This window comes from Anser brachyrhynchus, assembly GCF_964034855.1.
Source record: "Anser brachyrhynchus genome assembly, chromosome: 16".
NCBI lineage: Eukaryota > Metazoa > Chordata > Aves > Anseriformes > Anatidae > Anser > Anser brachyrhynchus.
The window spans coordinates 2400930-2419174 of record NC_137734.1 but is presented as its reverse complement, the minus strand read 5'-3'; the positions used below and the strand labels follow the sequence as shown (position 1 = coordinate 2419174).

Genomic DNA, 18245 nt, shown 5'->3' with positions numbered 1-18245 from the left:
CTCCGAGTCCCACGCCAGGAACCAGCTGATAAATCACCACCTTTTTCAGCATCTTTTTTATTTTTCTATTAAGTTCCAGGAGCATCCCTGCTGCTTCGAATCCCTTTGGTACTATAACACACCTAAAAACAGAGGAGAAAAAAAAAGCATATCCGTAAAAAGATATGGGGGGAAGAAACTGCACTGGGGGAAGAAAGGTGGGAGGACAGAGGAAAAGTGAAAAAGGTAAGGACGGCACAGATCCCTAATGGGTCAAGTATTTTCTCTCGGTCCCTGTGGTTGGTTTTCACAGCTGTATTAAAACCAACCTGCCCACGGATTTGTGGCTATGGCGAGCACACAGGGACCTTAGTTCTAGCACCACTAAAAAGCACCTCCAAAGAGCAAGGAAACCAGAAGACCTGTTCCGTGGAGCTGGTTACAGACTCCTGGTTTGGTTGCAGAGCACCTAGGAGCAATAAACACAAACAGCACTTTGCATTCATCAATGTGTCAAACGCTGCACATCATGTTCTTCCGCACTAATTGACGGAAACCAGCAGCTCCCCTCCACTAACGAGGGCGCCCATTACATCTAATTATCCGAGGTTCTGTTCCAGGTCCTGTTACGTTTACACTCAAAACACATCTTCCAGTGAAGAGCCTTTTGGGAGGGGGAAAAAAAAAAAGGGGGGGGGGAGAGAAACATCAATCTAATTAAAACCCTCGGATGGGAAGAAACTTGGAGAATGTGGTTCATGTCTGAGCGCTGGGCACGTAACGGGAGGTCACTCGCAGGGTAATATAACTCAGGACGTGCCACTTGTTACCAAAACAGATGGCACAGAACGGTGGCTGATCTCAGCAAGTTTTTTTTGTGTTTTTGTTGGTGTTTTTTTCATTTGTTTGTTGTTTTTTTTTTTTTTAAACCCCACCCAGATTTCTCCAGATGCTTCCTGGCACAAGGGCTCGGAGACAGCGCGTTTGAGAGAGGTTGTGCTTCATCGTGAACCTCAATCGGGTGCCATGGGGACATTGCAGACGAGGGCGGGGGACGACGATGGGGTGCGTGGGAAGAGAAGGGCACGACAGTGGCACTAAAGCAGCCTCGGCTATCCTCCATTTCCTGGGGACGTCTGGCAGAAGGTGGCATCTCGGCAGACTGCTGCTCTGCCACCATCACACAGGGCAAGTGCCAGAGCCCGTCTCAGAGGCTGACGAGCAGAGGAGGTCTGGGAGACGGAGGGCTCGGAGCAGTAAGCGCAGGGGCTCAATGCAGGCAGAAGTACGGTCGTCCTGGGACGGAGGCGGTGCAGGGGGCAGGAGAGGAGGCAGAGCATCGCGGGGGCTCGTGGGTTGCTCTTTCGGAGCCCTCTGGGAGTGGGTTGGGCTGGCTGGTGGAGAGCAGGAGTGCAGGTCACTGGGCACCTGAAACGGTGTAGGAAAACAGAAAAAACTCCATGGGAGGCAGCTGGAGGCCAAGATCACCGTTGGTACAGTGCCTGGCATGGCTGGGGTATGCATGACTGCAGTATAAAACCAGCAGTAATCCTTTAAAACCACACAGACACTTTTCAGACCCTACAGGACTCTTCAAGGATCTGCAAACGATGTCAAGGAAAAGCCAATTTACACGGGTCACACTGCAACCAACGGTTGTCAAATTTCTAACGGGGACCAACATTCGGCCAGTAAATCTGTAAGAATCCACACACCAAACCAGTCTGGAAATGGCATGGCCAGCCTACAGGCTTCCCCTTCTGTTTTCCACTGAGATTATCAGCACAGACCAGGCTTTGCTTGCCCTCTCCTGTAATGTGACTTCCAGAGGATGCTCCTCCTAGCACAGACTGCCTGGCAAAGCAATGCTTCTGCATAACTCCTCTGCTCTTGTCCCTAGAGTAATCATTTGCAACATGTAAAAACTATTAAATGCCTCCTCCAGACTGGCAGGTGCCAGCAAATTGTTTATCCTCTCTTCCACAGCTGCAGGGATATCTATGGGAAGTGGTAAAGGATCTCAGCCTGTGCTCACCGTCACCCTGAGCACAGGGAACCAGAGGTCTTGCAGACCACAGCTGAGCAGCGGCAGGAGTCCCCGCGCTGAGCGGTGCTGGCAGCAGTCCTGCTCCCTTGGCTGGAGCTGAGCAAACAGAGGACTGGTGCTTTCAGGAGAGAGTGACTCGGGGGGGGAAATCCCTGCCAATATGTAAGCAAATAATGGACTGCTCCACCTGCCCAGGTGTCCTCGTTACCCTGAGGAGAAACCAGTCCACCTACTCCATCGCTACGCTTTCTGATATCTCTTCCCCACAAAGGGAGGCTGTTGGATTTGGGGTTGTGGTATTAAGCGTTGCTAGAAGAAATCTACCCGGAGTCCCAGAGAACAGACCTCAGACACCTCACCCAGTCCACCTCGTCCATCCTATACTTATGTCTTTCCCCATCTTTGCCAAACCAGTTCTGAAAAGACCTCCAGGAATGGATATGCCACAAGGTCCCCAGACAACCCATTCCAGTGAGTCACTAATCATTACTGTTAGAAATGGTGTCTAACCTGCTGCATTTAAGCACATTACCTCTTGTCCCATTCACCACTGGGTTGCTCCATCCCTTTCTGCAGTCTCTTCTGTAGGTGAAGACTGCTCGGGTGTCCCACCACATCCTCCTGGAGGACCCCAGCCCAGAACAAACACACTTACCTTGTACAAAGAGGCAACACGGTCATCTTTTTCTCCATTTGTCTCCAGTCTTCTTCCCCTGTCCATACATGCTGGTGTTCCTGTGGTGCCACCTCAGCTGGCTCTCTAGGACATTCACCTGGTGGGGATATAAAACCAGCAGCTCTAGGAGGAGTCTGCACTATTGCACAGACAATCTGTAACTTGTTCCAATAAAATAAAAAAAAGTGCCAGCTCAAGTCAATCTCACTGAGCCTCAAACTTGCATTTCACCCTGCAGTTGTGGAGGTCTGAGCTCACAGAGCTCGACTCCCTCTCCTCTCCCAGCTCTACCTCCTCCGTACCTGTTAGCTCCCTTTGGTCAGATGGTTGCTTGCGGCTCTGGAGGGCACAGAAGCTGCAGAGGCTGTAGAGAGCTAAATCCTGCTCCAGACTCCACAGAAGACAAATATCAAAGCACACAGTTTTACCTGTTTCCGTAGGGAAGCAACTGTCTTCTCCAGCTCACCCACAAGGGACTCGAGATTCTTTCTGGAAGAAGGGCTTGGAGAAGGCACCTCATTTCTGGGGAGAGGGATAAAAAGTGAAAGGGATTACGGAAACGTTGACTTCCTGGATTACAGAATCGTTCTGCCTTCTCCAACATCAGCCTCCAAATAATAAATGGGGCGCAGAAGAGCCCAACTTCCAGCTTTGCCTGCCAAGGGAGGTCAGTTAAACAGCCACTTATGGTGTCACTGATGTGCCCAGATATTTAAACAGCAGAGTCATGCTCTGTGCTAAAGTGTTGGAGGATTTTGATCAAGCTCAGCATTGGCTTACTGAAACTCTCCAGGCCTCAGTGCAGAATGCCAATGTTAAAGGCCCGAATGGAGTAAGTTACTAAAAATTCTCTTATACTTCAGAACAGAAGCAAAAGAAGGGGCAATACCGCACCTGGGGAAGGCAGGCTTATGCTTGGCAGGGTTTTCTTCTGGGTAGCTGAATCCAGGAGACCTCTTGCTTCGGAAGCGCTGAGAAAGCGCCCTGAATTGCCCACGTGTCTGGCAGTCTTGGGAAGGAAGGGAAAGCGTGCATGAGCACTCGTCTTTAATGAACCATTCATCCTGAAGTGATGTGTGAACAAGTCAGTGCTGCTCTCCTTCCCCACCCACCCTTGGTGCCTCTCTTACAGCAGAGTGAAGGAGACAGCAAAGGGCGTGCACCGCACGGGGATTCCCGTGTCTCGGGAGAACATCTGTAGCCAGAATATAGCACAGAGAGACCACGGCAGGATGTGAGCTTTAATGGAGGAGCTTTACAGGCTCCCACATGTGTTTGTTCGGCTATATGTGGTGGAGATCACCATGCCCACACCCTATTCCAGTCTCACCCCCCTAAGCACGAGCTATCAGCTGCCGCCAGAGACAGCAGCACTGAACTCGGCGGACCCTCGGCCAGATCCATCGCAGCTATTCTCCTTGCCTAACACTTGGTTCTCATGGTGCACCATGAAACCAGCTCCTGGCGTTTCACACAAAGAGATGGCACTGGGTGATGCCCCCCACAGGGCCATCGGCCTCCTTCCCACCTTCGCAGCAGTCCTGCCAGAAGCGCAGGTCCACCGCGGGAATCTCCTCGCAGCCAGCCATGCCCTGGGGGTACGACGCCACCCGGAAGACGTCTCTCTGCAGCTGCTGGATGCCGTCGCTGTTGTCACAGATGACACGAGCGAGGGACGCCTGCCTGATCTGAGTCAGCTGCGCCGGCGTGAAGACTCCAGGATTCTCATACCAAAACCTGCAGTGGGTGGTAATCACAGCGTGAGTCAGGAGTAGAAGAGGACAGGGAGTGAGGCTGGGAGAGGGAGAAGAGTTCCTCTACATCTGCGTGGCTGCACCGAGACCGCTGAAAGGGGCTTTTATTCGGTTGTCAGACAACTGTAAAGCCACGAACCCCCATGAGCTGCTGGCCAGATCTGAGTGCCACCACCCCACACATACAGCCCCTTGCAGGAGAATCCCAAGCTCCAAAGAGCTCTGCTGCAGCAGGCTGGGAGATGTGTGGGTGGGCCTGCAGCGTTCCTGCCCTAAGTGCATCATCAGGCCGAGAAGGCTCTCACTTGCACAAGGAGCAAACGGGAAATTTGCTCCTATGGATATTTTCAGCATTTTGAGGAGACAACGGACACATCCTCAGTGGTGTCCAGTGTCCTGTAGAAAGGGAATTGTTAAATCATGAAAGGACACGCTGACAGTAACTGTGGCAAGTCCTCCCTCAAATACCGGGCAGAGGAAAACCTGCCTAGTATCAAAAGAGAAGCAACAGTCAAAAATGACAGGTTCTGTTGTTACCTCAAAGGCGGTAAACGTCCTCAAATAGAATACCAAAGACTTTAGGTTGACTCTGATGACTATACCTGTCTCCATGCCTCAGCCTGCTGAACTGTGTTGTTAACAAGCACATCAGCGTTGGTCCAACTCTGGTACCAGGGACAAGATCCTCCACCATCAGTGCTGGAAACAGGTCAATGTTTTTGGTAGTTCCATATAAGCTGAGGAATAAAATATATATTTAAAAAAAATCACTTAAAGACTATCAAAGAGCGGAGATGAATCTGATCCCATTGTAGGAATTTGTACGCCAGGAACTCATCTGGACAATATTTCTAATGGTCTTATCTAAAAGGAAATGGGATAAAGGTCTGTCCTGGAAAGAGTAAGCTAATGGTAGCCAGTGCAGATAGGAGGCAGTTTAGTCTCACTGGAATACAGCTCTACGGCTCAATCTGCTCCCAAACTATACCACACCAGTGCCTGATGACAACTCACTCAGAACCAGCCTGATCACTCAGAGAGACCTGATTTATCTTACCCTGTTCTTAAACCACAGTTATTAACTTATCCTAATATCTGTGGGCAGTGATATCTGGGAGGTTATTTAAGGGGTGTTCTGGCAAGAGCAGACACTTTTCACTGACTGATCTGCAGCAATTCTGATGCTTCCAAGTCCAGGCTGCAGTACCTCCTGAGCTTTTCCCTGATCTCCAAGTTCTTTATCTCATTTCTGAGGTCCTCAAATTCCTGTGCAGACGAGAGGTTGCAGAAGACCCTGAAGTCGTTGTACGGTGGGATGCCGTGGTCTCGTCCTCGCTGGATGTTGATAGCGGCCAAGTCCAGTGAGACGGAGTGTGCCATGGAGAAGAGTTTCTCTGTCAGCTCCATGTTGAGGAGTTCGGAGGGGACCCGCATCTTCCCAGGAACCCCAAAGAGCCCGCGGAGGAGGGGGTCGATCCCACCCTCCTGCGTGATCCTGAAAGGGGAGAAGAAGGCCTTGTGCAGGGGGACGTGGCCATGGCGGATGGGCTGGAAGGTTTCATTCAGCCGGTACAGGATGGGGTTGATCAAAGTGTGCCCGAAGCGGAAGGCAGCGGTGGCAAAGGCGTTGAGAATCCCTGCGTTGACGTTGGGGTCGTAGCCTTTGTACTCACCCAGCATCTTCATCCCAGCTTCCCCGAGGATCTTAGGCAGCCAGTGGGCATAGGTGATATGCTGCATCTGGGCACCCACGATCTTCCGCGCCTCGTGATACAGGAGGTCTCCGTCCCAGTGGGGATTGAGGGTCGAGAGCTCCATGGCGATGCGGTTGTGCTCCCTGAACCACAGGGTGTGCATGGCCGTGAGGCCCAGCTGCTCGTTGGCGCGGTGGTCTCCTGCTAGGAAGCACGGCACAGGGCTCTCATTCTCATCCCGCATGCACTCGGTGGGTGGCCCCACGGCAAAGGGAAGGAGAGGCTTCCCCGAGCCGGGCACGACCTGCCCTTGCTTCAGCAACCCTTTCTGGCTGCTGAGATCCCGCAGTTCCCTCGATTCCTGCTCTGTGCTGCCGTACACGTTGGAGGCATCGATGTAGGAGGTCAAGTGGTTGATCTGCTCCCTGGCGTAGACGGAGTTCATCAGCAGCGAGGTCATCCCGCTGCCGCACACGGGGCTGGAGCGGACGAAGAACATGCAGCGCCCGTTCCTCACGCGGGGATCGTTGGCGGGGATGAGGACGGAGAAGCACGGCGGGTCGTTGCTGCACACCTGGCTGCAGGGCGCCCCGTCCGAGAAGCGGGACATGCTGATGGCTGCCACCGTCTGGTCCATGTCGTGGTCCAGGAACTGGCCCCACTGCATCAGCATGTGCGTGAACTGCTCGTCGGGGGTGACGGTCTCGGTCCCGACCATGGTGGTGGAGACGAGGCGGGGTAAAGGAAGGGGCAGGTCCCTGGCGTCTTCTGATAAGGAAAACCCCCGGGGGAGGTTAAATCCGTTCTGGTAGGCAGGTTTGAGGAGCCGCTGGAAGGCCGTGAGGGACGCACCCCACATCGGGTGCTGGAGGTTGTTGCAAGAGCCGTCGTGGGTCCGGTACTTCTTGTGGAAGCAGATATCCGAGCAGTTTGGGGTACGGCGGTGAGCAGAGCAGCCCGACAGGTTCGCGATCATGTTCAGGTAGTGAGGAGACACCAAGTCATTGTAACGATAACCTGGGAAGGAAAACAAAGAGCACCACATCAGACCACAGCTGGTTCCTGCTGTCCCACGTAAGGGCGCTGCCTGAAACCTGCTGCTGGGATCCTCAGGATGGGCACGGGGAGGCCGTATCTCAGTGTGGTGTCGCTACGTAATTTACAGAAAGACTGGAAACACAGGATTATATCAGACCCACAGAGAAGGAGGGAAAATAGTTTAGTATAAACCACGCAGAGATGGAAACCAGAAGCGCTGTGGCTGGCAGGCCAAACAGCTGGGGTGATCTTCTGCAGTTAGCTCTGGGTTTATTTCCCATCTCTCTGGGTTATTGCCGCAACCTCGAGCATCCCTGATGAGCCCAATTCTACGTGACGAGCAGCAGGGAAGCTGTGGGTGACTGCCAGGGCGCTGCACAGAGCGAAAAGCGCTGAATAATGCTGCGCTGTGCGGATGCTGGCGGGGAGCGAGGAGGAAGGCTGGCGGTCCGACGAGCCCGGACCAGCCCTGCAGCTCCTCGCAGCCTGGAGCGGATCCAGGCAGGTAAAAGTATTTACGGGCCCAAACATACGTGCCTGCTGACTAACACGTATAGGTAGAAACATGCAGCGGATGGGAACGTCCGACGGGTACAAAGGAAGACCCAGCTAGCGAACTTTGGAGCCCCGCTGCTGGATGCTTGGACCTCGCTGGGGACCTTTGGGCAGCAGTGTGGTGCATTGCCTTGTTGCTTGCTATCCTGCTTTGATAAAAGGAACCGGGCAGGCTGGAACTGGCCCAAGTTTGCAGCTCAAAGGTCAAAGTACTAAAAGTGAGACCACAGAGAGGAAAAGCAGAAGTGAAATCCCCATCCTCTGTTACAGCACCCAAGTACTCCAGGGTTTTCGGTATTTTTCTTGTTGCCACCTGGAGGGCAGGAATCACCTCTGCCCAGGCTGCTGAGGAGCTGAAACTCAGATCCACGAAGTCACTCAGATGCCTGACCCCCTCTTTTAGGGCTGAGGAAGGTAGACGGGTAAATATTTGTAAATATTAGGATTTTCATAGCCAATTGGGAGATCTTTAGCAAAACGGGGAACCGAACCACTTTCACGAGTACCAGGTTGGTACAGCAACCACAAGAACAGCCTCCGGCTGTTACGAAAACCATTAGATGTTAGAAAGAATTGTGACCCAGACAGCACATTTCTTGACATAACCACAGTTAATCTAGACTCTTGGTAGAACATTACACTTTCTAAACTTTCTAGATACCTGCACATTGTTCTTTTAATTTAATCCTACTCACATGGTTAAGAAGGAAATGAAATCTCTCCTACCTGTGACATTCACGTCCACAATTAAGCCTTGTTGCACGTGTTCCTGAATCAGCTGCAAGGTCCTTTCAAAGATCTCACCTGCCCTGGCTGTTTCAATGGTGTAGGGGTCCCGGGGGTAACGGAAGAGAGCCAGCAAGTCATTGGGTGTCTTGGGGCGTCTGTTTCAAGGAATTAGAAGAGATGCAGGAAAATTAAAATAAATACGCTGTGTTCAGAGCCGTGAGACTGCAGGAATCAGGCTCTAAGCCTGGTCTGGTGCTTGACCCCCAAAACTAGTGCATATGAATGTGGTTTAGATGATTACAGAAAAGATATTTCCCCCCAGGAAAATACACGTATTTAATTTCCTCAGTATCTCTCTCTCTTTTTTTTTTTTTTCCTGCTATATAGTAATTTATTTTTTAACAGCTGAAACTCTGAGGTTTTGGGCTTAATACAAAGTGTTTATTTTTTCATCAAAACATATGTTGGGATGGAAGATAAAGGAATTGTCATTCTCTCAGAAGTCGTTTTTCATTAAGGAAATGGTAAGAAGGATTATATTAGTATTTTTCTTCTCCCTACACCAAGTCAATTGCATTTATAATATGACTATGCTCTTTTTTTTTCTATGCACTGTCTCTGGAGCCAATTCCAGCTGACAAAATGCATGTAGCAGATATATGTGACATAAGAAGCGGTATTAGTATATCAGATTTTTCCAGGACCCCAAATGCCTTCTAGCACATCCTTACATCTACATGGTATAGCTTCAACCTCCAATTTCTGAAACAGTGCCGTAGCTTTCATTTGCGGATTGTCAACAATAAAATGAGATTTCAGAAAGCTTCATTCAGTGCTTCTTATCTCATTTCTGCTTCACGTCTCACTTCTTGGCCCTTCATGCACTTACTTGCTGAACAGCTCAGTACGTGTTGAATTGATGGCATAGTCCACGCTGCTGATAGCTTCCCGTATGGAGGTGGCTACAAAAGTGTCGCCGCTGCGACCGACATCTATGGCTTTCCAAAGCACAAAGAGAAAATCAAAAATTCTAAATTTATTTTGATATTAATCTGTTGTCCAAGCTCAAAAAAAATCTGCATATGAGAACAGACACCATAGTAACTCCACTGCAGGTCAAATTCCATTTGCATTTGCAATTTAAATACCATGAAACCATGATTTTTTTAATTTTTTTTTTAAACAGATATTCTGAAGAAGAAATTAACTGACTGAAAAAAGTGATTTTTCCAGGTGGCGGCTGTGGAACACACATTCAGAATCTGTTCCTGTACAGCTTTGCAAATAAATACCAGTTTTGGTTGGTGGTTAAAGTGGAAAAAGAAAATGTACAAATCACAGCGGGTTAACCCCCCCAAAATGCATTTACATCCCACAAAAGAAACTTCTAAAATTCATGAAATTCATTTGAAAGCATTGCTTCTACATTCATTTTCCATTTGTGGAACACTTCTAATTTAATTTAAGTTCAAATTTAGTATTAGCACGTCAACCACATCATTCTAAAACAAAAATGAAAGCTGTTGTTTGAATACCTTCAGAAGTAAACAAAAATTCTTGAAAGATGACTACAGAATGCATTTTTTTGAGCCAGGGCCTTTTTCACAGCAAAGCAAACCAGTTCTCATTTGACTACTGGTGTATGCAATGGGCAGCTGGAAAATGAGGTAGGAATCAAGAATAAATCACAGAAATTATCTTTCGAATAATTTCAAGCAACAAAGAAATTTCAGATTATCTCGGTTCCTCGCATACCGACCCTGTATAGAAAATGCTATTAAATTCACCTAATAAGCTCCTCAGTATTCATGATGGTCACTCCTGTGTGCTTGAGAAAAGGTCTCCACTTAAATTTTTAACCTTATTGCCGACCTTTTATTTTTTTTTTTCCTTATCAGTTCTTCCTCACCCTCTAAGAAGCACAATGGCTGCACTTGACCCCTGCTTTGACTAGCGGAGGAGCGCTGCTCTTCTTTATTCATTACAGTTTCCCTAATGCACAGAGCAGTTGCTTGAAAACCCGAGACTTATTTCCCATCCCTAAGGGACGCAGGGAACGTTTCAACCCCCGTATTTGCAGCGGCAGTGTTGTTCTCACTCCCCATCCCCTGGTGCGCGAGGTTACGGTCAGACGCTGACTTGTGAGCGTGCTGGCACATTTTAATAAGTTTCTCCCCCTCAGCAGAGGCAGGAACTCCAGGCACGCTGACAGCTCACTGCAGCATGAGACAAAGCCGGTGGTTTAGGACAACACCTTGTGCTCCGCGCTGAGCAACTGCAGCTCAGCTGAGGCAGCAGCGAGGAGGTGCACGGCTTCGAGCACGCCTGTGGGTGACCTGCGTGCAAAGAAGCTAAGGAAATAAGAGTTTTTTCCCTTCAAATTGCAGCCATGACGATGCCATAGCCCCTGCTTACACGAGAGCAAGAGGAGGCTCCAAAGGACCACCAGGAGGAGATACACTACCGGTGATGGTGAGCTGCATGGCGCTGGAGGTGAAGCCGAAGGGGTTTCTCGCTATGCACTCGTATCTGCCCTGGTCGGCCACACCGAGGTCTTGAATGGAAAGGGTCCCGTCGTGGCTGATGTGGAACTTGCCGCTCTCGGTGATCTGAATCCCTTCCTGTTGCACCGTCAAAAGACAGAAAAGGCGTCAGCGGGTGGAAAGCTTCCATCAGCCCAACCTTCAGCAACCCCACAGACGGCTGCGATGAGCTAACGCGGCCACCAGATGTTAGCATTGCTCTTCCAGAGGAACCAGAAAGCCATCCAAGGGCAGCTGCTCCTGCCTGGAGCCACAACAAAGCCCTCCTTGCTCAGCTCCCTCACCCCGGTCTGCCCCCAGGCGCTCGCCGCAGGGCACACACAGAGCACAGTTTCCCTGCGCTTCGCACAGACAGCCTGGCCCAGAAGTTCTGTGGCACGTAACTAAGTCTAAATGCCTGCAGTTTGGGGGCAACCCGAAACTGATGGATTTTTGTTGGCTTTCAACTGCAGATGCCAATTTTTGCTGGCTCTGCGCAGCATCACTGATCAAAGTGCTGCAGAAGGCGGCACGCTCAGCCCCACCTCTCAACCTGCCTGGTGGCACAAGTGGCTCCAGCTTTACTTCTTTATTCTCTTACTTCTTAATACCTTTCTGCTGCCCTGGCCCAATCTAAAACTTACTGTGCTGCCCTCCCAGACTCTTTCCTTCTGCTCCACTGTTGGCTGGAGCCCAAGGCAAGCTGCAGGTCACCTCCCACCAGACCTCTGCAAGGTAAATGAGGCTCAAGCATTTTCCCCTGTGATTTGTTCCATGCCTGACTGTGCTCACAGCCAGGGCAGGTCTCAGTGAAGGTCACAGGTGTGATATGGCACAGCAGGAAAAAGTCTGAAGAGCTCCATCTAATGAATTCTTCAAAAGAGCAGCCAGACTGCAGCATGATTGTGAGGGATCATGGCTTTGCCCCACCAAAGCTGGAGCCAGCCAGCATCATCCAGTTCCACCAGTGGGAATCCTGGAAATAAGGACAAACTACTTAGGAAAAAATCAGTTTTCAGTTATTTCCAGGAATAGTCAGTCAAGCATTTCTAACATCCTGGAAGGTCACTGGCTTCAAGTTACTTGTTTGGAAGGAAGAGCAAGAGAAAGCAGGCATGTGCACTGCGAGGCTTCGAGCCTGAGAAACCATTTCAGACCATTTAACAGCACAAATCAGTGGAAGCGTTGGTCCTTATAGCAAATGCAGTTTCTTCCCTGTGCATTGCAGAAGCTGATTTAACTAGTTCAGCTGGGAGAGTTTAACGAGAGAGCTGCTGAGCCTTCCTCAGCCACGCTGAGCGGTGTCGCCTCTTACTTTGACCCAGGTTATGGTGGGCCGCGGGTCCCCTTGGGCAGCGCAGGTGATCGCGACGTCCTGGCCAGTCTCTGCCACCACGTCTTGGGGGGGATGAAGGAACACGGGGATCACTGTGGGACACAGGAAAAAGAAGGTTACGAGCACAATAAACACAAAGAAAAACAAGTTTGTGTGCAAAACGTCTCACTGTTGAGAGCACAGAGTTGCTGGGCTCCTTTTGCTGTTGCAAGGGCTCTTCGAAGAGCGTCAGAAGATGCACATTCTCTGTCCCTACACCAAGTCCTCCATCATTTACAGCCATTACTTTCTACTCCCGTGTGTCTTTGTTTGGTGCAATTATATTGGAATGTATTAGGCTCTCTGTAATTTAAAACCTTTTACTATCAAAGGACTTTCTAGGAAAGATGCTCTAGCTGAAATGCTGATTGTGGATTGATTCAGTGATTATTGGATGAGGTTGTCTGGGAAGTGTTAGGCCAGATTAAGGAATTATATTCATCTTGCTGGTCTTAAAATATTCTGTGAGTTCTTTCTTTGAAGCATTACTAATTTCATGCTTCTAGTTTCCTTCCATCCAGTCTACCATTACCAAAATTCTGTCATGCTTGTGAAAGAGCAAGGGCATTTGCTTGTTTCGAAAGATTATTTATATGGGAATAAAAAAGAAAATGAAAACACGAGGGCATTCCTGTGTGACTTGTTTTTAAAAAGGCTTGATTTTAGAATACCTAAATTTAGGTTGAACCTATGGCCTTGTAGCTAATGTTTAAGATAAATGTATCTGGAGCCAGAGTTAAATCTTGCTGAGGAGTAATCAGTTTTTTGTCTTCTCCCATTCACTGGCCACCCCAGATGATTTCATTCCCACGACTATACTCTTTCTAGACAACTAGACAAACTTTCAAGTAAGGAAAAGCGAAGCAGCTTCTTCCAATTTGCAAATCTTGGCACTAGGGAAACCTCTTTAAAGTTTCCCACCAGCAGATTGAGCTCTCATGGCTAGACGTCTGCTCCCTGGCAAAAGCAAACTCCCATCCCACAAGCATCAGGGCAAATCCCCGCCTTGTGAGAAACTGTTATTTACCAAAACATTAACTTAACATTAACGAGTTAAGGTTTGCCGGCCCTTATTTCTCACAACCTCCAGCTCCCGGCAGCTTACCTCTGGGGGTCACGGAGAGCTGCACGGGGAGGGTCCTCACCCCGATGGCACTGATGGCATGGCACTCGTACTGGCCTTCGTCGTGCAGCGCGACCCTCATCACCCGCAGGGTCCCCGTGGAGAGGATGCTGTGCCTCCGGTCATTTGGCAGCGGCCCACCTGATGGAACAAGCAGAGCGATTTGTTAATTGGCTGTGAGATTTCTCTCCCCATCACTGCAGGTATCTGCGTGAGAGGTAAAAATTTCATTTCCTCCCCGACATGACATCAGGCACCCGGAAATACCAGCCTCAGCGTGCTGAGTGAGGAGTGGGCAGACGCTGCTCTTCCCACACCCAGGAAGATGACTGAGTTGTCTTGTCTAGGCAATAGAAAGGAGATGGCGCTTTCTTTCCTCAAGCCTTTTCTTAGTGAAAACTGCAGATTTACTGACACCTGATGGACAGCAAATCCGTGTTCAAATCTCCAAACTGTCTGTTTAATCAAATACATGGGAATATTTAACGTTGTCTTTAATTCAGTATTTTGATTTTCTTCGGTTTGGAAACTACATCATTAATATTTTCTCTATTTAAGGTGGAAAGTTCAAAATGAAAATGTTTTATTAACCCTCCCTCAAACTTCTCTATCTAGTTACTTTTTCTTTAATATTCTGCTTTCTTCCAAGTAAGAGCTCAGTGGGAGCTGTGCTCCATTACTTCTCCTCCTATTGTCCTGGTCTTAGCATATCTTCTGTAAAAGCACTTCAAAGCTTGGTTAATTTTTGCCTTGCTGAGTGACCTAGCAAATCTAGTTACAAAAATCACCTTAACCTTACTTCTTGTCACCGTGATCTTTCACATCTCTAAGAGAGATCACGGCAGTGAAGGAAATCAGGTTAAAGGAGATGGAGAACACGGTGGAGGGGAATTTCAGCTGGTCCTTAACTCCGCGTCAGGGCTATTGCTGTGGAAGCTGGAATACAATAGGCATGAATTCTCCGCAGCACTAAACCATTAATTATGGCTTGTGAAGCATAAGGAAAAGTTGGAGGGCCTCTGGGCCAAGCGTTATTGGCTTCTGTCCCAGAGCATGTTAGATGGGATCAGTTCAGCCCAGCCAGCGCTAACAATCATTTGAGATTTTAAAAGTTCCCCACCACCTGTTGGCCCAAAGAGGTTTTTCCTGAGCTAAAGGAAACCACAGAGGTGTGTCAGCAGTGAACCAGTGCCTTCCTGCTCCTCAGGAGGAGCAGATCAGAGACTGACAGAGCTGGTACACGGTGATATCCACCAGCCTGAAGTTTCCAGGCGGTAGGAAGTCCCAGGAGGAGCAAGCTCAAGGCTTTCCATGGGTTTCCATGGGTGACCTTATAGCTTAGCTCTTCTCACCCACATCCTATGGAAGAGAGAGAAAACCCAAGCCAAGCGAGGCAGTACCTGCCCTTGTCCAGGCAATCACGGGTGGAGGGTGACCCTCAGCTGAGCAGAGGAAATCCACGCTTTGTCCCTCGGTTACCGTCTGATCGGTGGGGACGAGGAGAAACCTGGGAGAATCTGGAGGAGAAGGCAATGGCTGAGTAGCAGGCAAGAACTCAGGCAGCAAGCTCAGATTAATTTTCAGCTCATGGGAGTGAAAAAATTAACGAGTCGCAACGCACAGGGATTAAATCCACACACCCGGACCAAGCACTTTATCCCCAAAACAGCATCAGCCTGGGGCTCCTCACCTTGCACTATGATTCTTGCTGTTGCCTGGATGGACCCCTCGGTGTTGCTGGCATTGCAATTGTACTGCCCCTGGTCGGAGAAGGTGACGTTCTGAATGAAGAGTCCTCCAGAGCTGGTGATGGCGAAACGGGGATCCTGCGGTAAAGGAGAGCCTGTGCCAAGTGTCCAGCTGATGCGAGGGTGGGGGTGCCCAGAGACCCCGCACTCCAAGGTGACGCTTTCCCCAACCAGCACTTCAGTGTTCTGCGGCTGGATCACAAAAGTGGGCTTGGCTGGAAGGAAACGAGTGCTTCAGAAACCAGGAGCCCTGCTGCCTGCTCCGTCACAGACAGAAATTGCTTGAACCCTTCATGCAGCCAAGCTACTGCCCTGTTCTCTGCCACTTCCCCACTCCGGTGTCCCCTCCCCACTTGATACCCCCGTGCTGCAGAATTCTTCCCAGCCCCCCAACTCCCTCCCTAACCCCAAATCACCTTCACTCTCTAACCCCCCAATTTCTGACTCCCATGAAGGAGCCACCCCACAGCTCAGCCCGTGCCGTGCCATTACTCTCCTCCCCAGCACACCAAGACCAGCTTGGCACCTACAAAGGAGGGCCTGACTCTGCTCAGCTCCCCTTCCAGCCCTCCCCATGCTTCTGAGATGGGCCAGCAAGGAATAAGCAAGGCTCAATTACATGGGGTGCCAAAATAGCGCAGAACGACTTCTTGTGTCTTGACCTCTCCGGCGATGTTCTTGGCCATGCACTGGTAGACGCCTTTGTCCGACTCCTTGGTGTTCTGGATCATTAAGGTACCGTCCTGCAGCAGGTTCAGGCGGTTGTCATCTTTCATGTCGATCTCATTACTGAAAAACAGCCATAAACAGGAAAAGTTGGAAAGGGGAGAAGCCCAAGGGGTCCCCCCACGAGCTGCCAGCGGGGCAGGGGGGCTTTGCACGCACTGCAGTAAATTGGTGTTCCTTGGCACTGCTCTGAGGCCTCATGAAGTTTATAGCAAGAGTTATGATTTAGAGCACTGAACTTCAGCTCCAGCTCTGATTCACTCCCCGGGCGAGGTACTTTCTCCCTCACCACGGATTACGTGTGACGTTTACAGCCCATCAGGAGAGCATACTGTTCCTGAGCAATAGCATCGCTGCTATTGTCAGCCATCGAGGCCTGCAAAGCTTGTTCTCATTATTTGCTAAATGCAAATACACTAATGAATGCATATTGTTATTGTGTGCAGCCATTTCTATTCGAGTGGGCTCACGGGCCTCAGGAGGGGGCAAAAACCTCCAAGTAAGTCTCAACGGGACCCAACCATGGCTCGGACTCCAGTCCGAGACCTAAAAGCTATGAAGCATCTTCCCTCTTTCTGCAGTGACCTGTGACTCCTGGAGCCCAGCCCGTGGCAGAAGGTCCCACCACGGCATCCCATTTGTCCCAGAGTGAAGGAATCTTGGATGGCTGCGGATGATTGAAAAGGGAGAGGGGACCTCTCTCCCCCCCAGGACAAAAGCTGAATCCACTATGCAAACTAATATGCTTGCTGGACATTTATTTAATTCCCCCGATGTCTCCTCACTGCAGTCATATCTTGTTTGAGGAACATTTATTATCATTACCCCTCTTACAATGCTATCTTTGGGAGCCTGCCAGCATTTCCCTAACAAGACCTTCCTTCCAGGGGACTTCACTCAGCCATAAACTTTTGCTCTGTGCTGAAACTTTGCCTGGTGGGGAGTTAGCTGAAGAAGCATACATTGATCATTTTTATTAATAACCAGGCCCTATTCAGACTCCCACAGACAAGAAGCTCGTAAAGCAGCTAAGTAACTTCACTTCCTCAGTGGGTAACTGCTTGAGCACAGAATATTTTATTGTGTAGCATTTCCCAGAAATGCTTTGGCATCTAGCAAAGCCATATATTTTTTCAGCGTTGCTGCATATAGCATTAATCTGCACACTGCTTTGCAAAGTCTGTCTTTCGGAGGAGCACGGTAATTTTCCCTCTGACAGAAAAGCTTCTTCCAGCACACTAGGCCTTCAATGAGAAAAGCAAGCATCATGGCTTAGAGCAACACAAAATACCTTTCTCCTTTTTATTTTAATTTCAGTCTGCAGAGTGTGTTTATGGGAAAGTTATAAACTCTTGGAATCCACTACAATCCACATGAAACGTTTTAAATACAGATGATAACTTGCATTACACGGTCATCAGAGAACGCTGTTAAAAGGAAGGTAAATACAACCCATGGAATATTCATTTCTAGTTTTTAACATTGCATGAAACAGCTTTTGTAATTGCAGGCTGAAGAACTCAGCGCTTGGTAGAAACCTTTGCTATCCCGGGGCTCATTGTGTGCGACTTACTTGTTGTGGAGCCAAATGATCGCAGGCTTTGGGTTTCCTTCTGCCCTGCACGTGAAATAAACCGTGTTTCCCAGGAGGACGTCGACATCGTGGGGCTCTGAGGTTATGCGAGGCCTCTCTGCAAGAGACCATTTTAACACAACACAGTTGAGAGTAGCACGAAACCAGTCCAAACAGATGGGGGAAAACGCCCATCCTGCAGCCCCTGGGCACGAGGCACCAGCAGAGCCCCAGGCACACAGGCATCTAACACAGAACCAGTCCAAGACTTTTCATCAAGAGCAGCAAAACTAAAGATGCCAGGGAAAAGAAGAGCATCATTTATTCAAGCCCTGGAGGACCGCAGTGGCCATTCTTATTATCAACAGCTGCTAGGAAAGATCAGCTCCCTGCACAGCCCAAGGCAGCACTGGGAGTAAAAGAGACCTGCCTGCATGCTGGATCACTACAGCTGCCCCAAAAGTTGGTCCCTGGCTCTCCCCAAATAAACCTGTAAGTCAGCAGCACCCTCACGTGGGTCGTTTTTCTGCCCTTGGCACCCTGCTGCTCTCAGCAACCGCCTGCTCCATCCGAAGAGCACCAGCTCTCTGCAAATCACACCGCTTCTCTTTTGACAGGGTTTCATTCATTATGTCCCTAATTCATCAGCCCAGCCCTATTCAGCTGAGCCTTTCACTACGTGCTTCATTTTGAGATGCACTCAAGC

The 18245-nt window shown here is 49.6% G+C and overlaps 1 protein-coding gene across 5 annotated transcripts in view; it reads right to left on the bottom strand.

Annotated features, from left to right (window-relative positions):
- Positions 1-41: 41 nt before the first annotated feature.
- Positions 42-18245, bottom strand: part of LOC308178850 (peroxidasin homolog) — a 45788-nt gene continuing 27584 nt past the window's right edge. For 4 of the 5 annotated variants that reach the window (XM_080557994.1, XM_080557991.1, XM_080557992.1 and 1 more), the window contains 16 exons: positions 17540-17657; positions 15860-16029; positions 15183-15455; positions 14893-15009; positions 13475-13633; positions 12310-12422; positions 10937-11093; positions 9362-9470; positions 8470-8627; positions 5664-7167; positions 5059-5193; positions 4231-4439; positions 3597-3711; positions 3131-3224; positions 2682-2799; positions 42-1407 (listed from right to left, as the gene is read on the bottom strand). In XM_080557994.1, the coding sequence (XP_080414120.1) occupies positions 2704-2799; positions 3131-3224; positions 3597-3711; positions 4231-4439; positions 5059-5193; positions 5664-7167; positions 8470-8627; positions 9362-9470; positions 10937-11093; positions 12310-12422; positions 13475-13633; positions 14893-15009; positions 15183-15455; positions 15860-16029; positions 17540-17657 (3527 nt within the window). In that variant the 3' untranslated portion in view covers positions 42-1407; positions 2682-2703. The remainder of the gene's footprint in view (positions 1408-2681; positions 2800-3130; positions 3225-3596; positions 3712-4230; positions 4440-5058; positions 5194-5663; positions 7168-8469; positions 8628-9361; positions 9471-10936; positions 11094-12309; positions 12423-13474; positions 13634-14892; positions 15010-15182; positions 15456-15859; positions 16030-17539; positions 17658-18245) is intronic. The other variant, XM_080557993.1, reaches the window with a different exon arrangement.